The following is a 7,747-nucleotide window of genomic DNA, read 5'->3' as shown; positions in this document are numbered from 1 at the left end:
ATCTCATGCTTATTTTCAATCCCTCAATAACCTTGTCTGTACCTATCTGTATGCTCTTCCCCAGCCCCACAACCCACCAAGATTTCTGCACTCCTCTAATTCATTGAATGTCAGAACAGGATTAAGGGGCTTCATGGCCTTCTCCTGTTCCAATGTCCTATCATAAATATCCTTATTTCATTGTCAGTCTCTCAGTCACCCTTTCGATCTGTGTATCTCTCTTTCTGCCCCTTTCATTCCGTCTCCTTTCTTTCTTCTCTCTCAGAACATCTGTAAAACTCCACAAACATCAGCCATCCATTTGACGTTTGTTCATGGTGACAATATTTTGCTACCATAGCAATGGGACATTTATTAAAGACCGACTTCCCACTACGTGGAGTATTGTACATCTTCAATGAGCCCACAAAGAGGGAGAGTAAACGAGAAGGGGAAATGGAGAGAGGCAATGGGGGAATAATGGGGAGGGGAAATAGGTTAGTAGTAATCGGAAAGGGGACTCTTTTAATGAAAATGGGAGAGTGGAAATTTGGATTGGGAATGAGGCCGGGCACTGGGGAGGGTAAATGATGGGGTGGGGAAATGGTGGAGTGGTAATGAGACGGTGGCTGCTGTTACTCTCCTGTTTAATAGGGGACACTGTGACGCTTCTCGTGCCCCTTAATGTCCACTCCTCCACAAGTCGCCTCTTGTCCAGGGCCCATTGTATATTGACGTGTGCGACATGTCATGCCAGTATACTTCTGGTCCTCAAGCTGTCTGTCATCTCTTGCCTGCTGCTCACAGTTCTTTTGCATGTTTTGCTACTTCTGCCTCAGTCCTTCAGATCATCCAGTGGTCATCTCTTATCTCTTACCCGCTGGATCATTGTCACGTGTCTACTCCTCTGCCAATCGGAAATAGCGCCCCATCCCCCTCCAGCAATTCCTGATCTCATTTGGTTGATGAACGTATGATGAAATATTACATTCATGGATGGAAACACTACTACCCTCCCCTGGGCTGCTCTCAATTGTTTTGTTTGTACTTTAATTGAATAATTGATATAACTGGATACTGCACCGCTCTCTTGACCTGCTCTCTAAATTTGGACTGTGTCGCCCCATAAATAAATGTGTTAGTACAGCAACTTAAATTCATTAGCATAATTCCAACTTGTTGAGCGATAAATTCAGAATCATTGTAATCCCCAGGACTTTTTCCTGCAATGCTATAATACAAGAAATTTATAACAAGTAGCAACCACAGAAGTATGAAGCTGGTGGATATGGTGAGTAGTAAAATCATAGACTTTCTTCTGCTCGCCAACTCTCGGTCACTGCAATTTTCTCCCTTGCTGGGAGCCTTCAGTCCCTTACGGACTCGACTGACGACTAAAATGTGTCTCACTGTCAGAACATTGAACAACAGTATTAAAGCGAATGGGAGCAATGGGGTTATTACAGTATCAAACCAGTCAAATCCCACCCATCCGGGCTCAGTATAATAGCTTAATTTTGGATAACAGCCCCATGGTACATTGTCAATTATCTGTACAGGTTCATATGGAAAGTAGAAGGGGACACTTTTTAAGCAGAGCAGAACGCAGGTTGTTGCTAGAACCACAGCCGCAGTTTTCTCGGTGCAATATTTCGTTTTCAGCTTTGAGCAACAAATGGCCGCATATCTATCAAAGGAAAAGATGATGGTGAACCAGACAGAACAGTTTGTGGATGCACGACTCACAACTGCAGTAACACGACACACGGGGGTGATGTCCAGGAATGATCCTGGGAAATAATAATAACTGATACGATACAGTATGACATCAGTTACAATGACCAGTAAATCTGCCATTGCCATGGCTACCAGGTAGCAGGTGGTGCAGGTGGAGAGTCCACACTTGTCCCGAGACAGAATCACAATCGCCACTAAATTAACTGCAGGAGAGAAAAGAGAAAATGAACTGGATATTACTGATCAAACATTTTTCATGTATGACAGAGACTGTGAGGTCAGGAAATTAACAGCAAAAGAACAATCTGCTTACAACCACCCACATCCAGCTTAACGGAGTTGGGACAGGGGGCAGGCAGGCAATGACTCCCAGAGGCTGGTTGGTAACTTGAATATTCTAATTTGGCTGGAATTCTCCAATTAAATCTGCTTTCCAGGTTTAGCTCCGGCCATCTGTGTTTCCGCATGAACCCCACTACTCAAACAACGACACCCAGGGTTGGAGATCGGACCCGTATGATCAGACTTCCTCGTACTGGGCTTAGACACTGCCTGGGATCATGCAAAGCCCATTAGGATCTGGAACGTTTGGGGATGAAACCCCATGATCAGCCTCTCCCCAAAGATAATGTCCTCCCAGGGATGAGACCCTCCCGGGATCAGAAACTCCTTCTGAATGGACTACCTGCCTGCATCAAACGCCCAGAGATCCGTTCCCCTATCCTGTATTGTATTATAAAGACCCAATCCTCTTCCATTCAGCTGCCTTGGACCACGCTCCAGGATAGAAGATCCATCCAAACGTTTGGGGATCAGAACTGTCCCACCCCCTCCCCATACCATCCTCCAACACGGTATATGCTCCAGGATAGGAGACCACTTTCCAGAGTTAAGAATCTGACATCCTCCCATCCCCCTCCTCCTTTTCCTCCTCCCCTCTCTTGAACTGCACTCCCGGCTAAGAGACCTATCACTGGGGTTACGGATCAGCAGCATAGATATCAGAGATGTCACCACTATCTCTGTCTAAGGATCTGGGGATTTTACACCATGGTATCAGACAGCAGTCCATACCTCGTGGTCTTGGGACCTGCTCCACAGTTCTCTTTTCCCAACTGGAAGCTGAGCCTCTGAGTCAGGCTGACTTCAGGCGGGAACCAATCAAAGATAAATAGGAAGTGTATGGAGTTAAAATACCAAAACACCGCCGCCCGCCTGTGCCACTCGTCACTTTTAATACCCACAACTAGCCTGCAGATCAAAAACAAAATACTGATAACTGCTGAAAATCTAATAAAGTAGGCGAATGTTGAAAACACTCAGTGGGCTATGTAGCACCTGTGGAGAGACACAGGATTAATATTCCAGGTTTATAGCCTTTCATCAGACCGGGCAGATATTAGTGATTAACAGTTTTAAAGCATTAACAGAACCAGTAAAAAGCGGGAAATAGGGGAACAAAAGAACAAAGGCTGTGATAGGGAGGAGGGAAGGAGCAATTCAATGACAAAAGGGATGATGGTGCAAGACGAATGGGACAATTTAAGGAACAGAGGATTTATCCAGAGATTGTAAATTGTTATAGCAGAATAACAGAGGGTGCGGTGAGCACGGAAATTCTGGCAAAAAGGGGTTTCCAGTCGCCCAGAAAACTGATAGCAGTGAACCAATTGTGAATCCCCACCCATGCACCATCCCACACCCCCTTCTCTCCCAGTGACCCTGGTGGATCAGTCCTCCATTGCCAGCACAAGTTATCCGGGAAAATGGGAGCAAAGATTAGAATACTTTAACATCAGTGTTGAGACTAACAGAGAATAAAATGCCGAATTGAAGCATGCAGGGCTGTTCCCTAATGGAGCTTCAGTGGAAAAGTGTAGGAGGTCGAAGATAGAGAGGGCAGAGTTGGAATGAGATGTAGAACTAAAGTGACAAGGTAACGGAGGCTTGCGGTCACACTGCAGACTGAATGGAGAACTTCAGCAAAGCAATCAACCAACCTGTATTTGCTCCTCTCCACCATACAAAAGACTCCTTCATGTGCAGCGAATACTGTTAAGAAATTATTTGAAGTACAAGCAAATCGATGTTTCACCCGGGAACAGTTTTTGGGGCCTTGGACAGTGGGAAGCGAAGAAGTAATTGAGAAGGTGCTACATCTACTGCACTTGCACGTAAAGATGCTCTGTTGAATGAAGCGAATGTTGGGGGTAATTGAGGAGTGGACCAGGGTTTCGAAATGAACAAAGTTCGGGAGGGGAGCAGAATGTATAATTGGTGTTGGACCTAGCTGGATGTGGCAGAAATGTTGGAGGATGTTGCATTGAATACAATATAGCTGGGATGGTGAGGACAAGGGGTATATTATCGTAGCTCTTGCAGGGAGGCGAGTAGATGAAAGTGGCAATGGACGTAATTAGATGGATGCTCGAGGCTCTGTTAACCACAGTGGCCGAAAATCCTTGGCTGAGGAATAATGACAGCATTTTCAGAAGGGCTGGTATGGAAGGTAGCATCATTGGGACAGATGCAACCGAGTTGGAAACACTGGAAGAATGAAACATAACCTATCCAGGAATCGGGGTGGGAGGAAGTATAATCAAGGTAGCTGTGGGAGTCGGTGGGATTATAGCAGATATTGGTGGGCAGCCAATCCCCTGAAATGGAGGGAACGAAGCCAAGGAAGTGAAGTACCAAAGACGGACCATGTGAAGATGAGAGAGGGCGGAAAGTACAAGCAATGTTAATAACATTTTCCTGTTCAAGGCAAAATAAGGAAATGGCCCCAGTCATCAAAGAACTAGAAAAATGTAGAAAGGAGGGGAACCTGAATTTGATTGGAAAAAATATTGATCCAAGTATCTGTAAGATCTCACATTGCAGATCTGCTATTGTAAATCAATGGAAGAAACAAACGGCTTTACCTCTGGATGGTGACTGTAAAACAGAACATTTTAATGGAGCGTCCTCTAAGTGCACACTGTGCATGCTACACCAAGCGTGTATGTTCAGCTCAAATAAACAATGCACTACAAATCAAATGGACAATACACAACAGTATCCAACACGAAGACAACTTAGCTGGGACTCAGACAGCCTCTCAGAGCCATACAATTTGAGTGTGGTATATCCCATCGCTTCCACCAGAGATCCATACAGCTGTACTTTACAAGAGGATCCCTGCACATGGGTCTAGATAAAGAAATAGCGAATATTTGCATTCTAAATACTGGCGGCACAGTGGCGCAGTGGTTAGCACCTCAGCCTCACAGCTCCAGTGATCCGGGTTCAATTCTGGGTACTGCCTGTGTGGAGTTTGCAAGTTCTCCCTGTGTCTGCGTGGGTTTTCTCCGGGTGCTCCGGTTTCCTCCCACATGCCAAAGACTTGCAGGTTGATAGGTAAATTGGCCGTTATAAATTGCCCCTAGTATAGGGAGGTGGTAGGGAAATATAGGGACAGGTGGGGATGTGGTAGGAATATGGAATTAGTGTCGGATTAGTATAAATGGGTGGTTGATGGTCTTCACAGACTCGGTGGGCCGAAGGGCCTGTTTCAGTGCTGTATCACTAAACTAAACTAAAGCAGAACCAACGAGGAAGGGAAGAGTTCCGGCAGAATGGAGAGTGAATGAAACAAAATAAATCAATTCCAAAAGGGGCCCTTGGAATGCATCAGCAGGAGATGGTGGAGGAAAACTGTCCGGCCTACAACCTCCTGGTATCTGTCAGGCGAGATCCCATCCAATGTGCGTCCATGGACAACTCTGGATTATTGAATGTTGGAGCACATTGGGGAAGACTGACATGGAAAGAAATGGAAATGAGCTTCTGGAGTACCGCTCAGAGAAGGAATTGCGTCTCGTATGTTGTGGGATAGTTGGGGTAAAACGAACAAATGGAGGATTATTCAGAATCTGAAGAAGGGAGAAAAATCTCTGAGTGTTGGGGCAGGGATTTGGCTGTGGTTGTTACTAAACTATCAAATAAAAGTCAACGAAAAACTTCGCAGCATTTAAGGTGGAAATGGGGGGGGGCGAATATTTAATAAAATAATCAAAGAGAGAGTCAACTCTTTTGTTTCGATGGATTGTATCCACACATACTAAAAAAGATAGGGAAGAGATCGCAGAGGCACAATTATCAATTCATTACTTATCATCAGAGTGAGGAATACTGCAGAGGTCTGTCGGACAGCGAATGTGTTTCTTGTATTTAAAACAGAAGTTGATGAAGACCAACGATCTACAGCCCAGTTAGTATAACGTCAGTGTTAGAAAGGATAATGCAATATGTTTTCAAAGCTAGAATAGAAAATCATGTAGAAACACAAAATATATAGTCATAGAGTCATAGAGAGATACAGCACTGAAACAGACCCTTCGGCCCACCGAGTCTGTGCCGACCAACAACGACCCATTTATACTAATCCTACATTAATCCCATATTCCCTACCACATCCCCACCATTCTCCTGCCACCTACCTATACTAGGGGCAATTTATAATGGCCAATTTACCTATCAACCTGCAAGTCTTTGGCTGTGGGAGGAAACCAGAGCACCAGGTGGAAACCCACGCGGTCACAGGGAGGACTTGCAAACTCCGCACAGGCAGTACCCAGAATCAAACCCGGGTCGCTGGAGCTGTGAGGCTCCGTATAATAGCGTATTCCTCTCATATGTCAAAAGGAAAGCCATTTTGACCAGACTAACTGAATTAGTTGAAAAAAAAATAAGGAAGACCAGATAGGACTGAAGCAGTAGGTGCAATATACTTTAATTATTTGAAGGCCTTTGACAAGGCAGCAGACAACAAGCCCACCTCAGAGCAAGTAAAGTGAACGGACAAGCAGAAAAATGGTCAGCAAGCTGGCTACAAAAACTGAACACAGGAAGTCGTGGATAGAGATATTTATTCAGATGTATAAATCAGAGGTGGAAAATGGTATTCCAAAGGGATCAGCATAGGTAAAACTGTCGCTCACCATTTCATTAAATTATATGGAATCTGGAAGCAGAAACAAAATTTCAAAATTTGCTGACTAATCCAAATTCAGAGCACAGTTAATATAGGGGAGTAATTCAACAAATTAGCAAAGATAATAATAAAAATTAGACTGCACATTATGAATTTCAGTTGCAAATTAAGTTGAAGAGACCGAAGTGTGAGGTGATGCATTTTGATCAGATGCATAAAGTTTCCCTACACTCATTCGAAATATAAGTCTCTGAATTGGGTCGAGGATGGAAAATAGGATTCGTGGGTATAGATTCAAAAATCATTTCAGAAGTAGCAACACAGGTTTTTGGAGGAAAGTAGCGCTGATGTTTGTTTCTGGAGGAATGGAATTGAAAAGAAAACAAAGAGTTGATATTAAGCTAATATAGAACCTCCGTGATACAACACTTAGCATACTGTGTAGAGCTCTCCTCTCCATATCACAAAGATAGTAATGCACTAGAGCAGGTGCAATGATATTAACCAGGATGATTCCAGAACTGAAGGTTGTGCCCTATTTATTTCATCATTAGGAGTTTGCTCGTGTTATTACAGACTGCACCGTACTGATCTCTTTATTATGAAAACACAATAGATATTTTCCTCAGCTATTCGTGTCCCTCTTCACAGGAACACACATCATTGTACCAAGGAAGAGATTAATCGAGGTTACATACGCACAGACTCCGAGTGATAGACAACAGCTGATCTGTTAAACCTTAATCAGTTGCACAACTGGAAGATTCAATATCAACAGCCGAATATCCATCCAGTGTGATATCAAGATAAGGAAATTCAGCAATTAAAGACCCACAGATTCACAGGACAGTGAGGAGCAGAGGAAGCAGTTGCAGTACTTGGAAGCTACAACACAGGCATCGAACCGACAATGTGAAAATTTGCCCTGGTATGTCCGATCCATGAAAAGCAGGGTAAATGCAACAGTACCAATTACCGCTGCATCAGTTCATTGGTAGATGCTGGCACGATGGCGTCTTTTAAGATGTATCTAGACAGAGACATGAATGGGCAGGA

General features: G+C 44.1%; 1 protein-coding gene across 1 annotated transcript; it reads right to left on the bottom strand.

Annotated features, from left to right (window-relative positions):
* Positions 1-1,008: 1,008 nt before the first annotated feature.
* LOC137381142 (neuropeptides capa receptor-like) lies at positions 1,009-2,559 on the bottom strand. Its single transcript, XM_068053529.1, has 2 exons — positions 2,406-2,559; positions 1,009-1,919 (listed from the first exon to the last, which is right to left on the bottom strand). The coding sequence occupies exons 1-2, from the start codon at positions 2,557-2,559 to the stop codon at positions 1,009-1,011; spliced, it is 1,065 nt and encodes a 354-aa protein (XP_067909630.1).
* Between the last annotated feature and the right edge of the window lie 5,188 nt (positions 2,560-7,747).

Source organism: Heterodontus francisci, chromosome 21 (assembly GCF_036365525.1).
Source record: "Heterodontus francisci isolate sHetFra1 chromosome 21, sHetFra1.hap1, whole genome shotgun sequence".
Classification (NCBI taxonomy): Eukaryota; Metazoa; Chordata; class Chondrichthyes; order Heterodontiformes; family Heterodontidae; genus Heterodontus; species Heterodontus francisci.
This window is presented reverse-complemented; position numbering and strand designations above follow the sequence as displayed.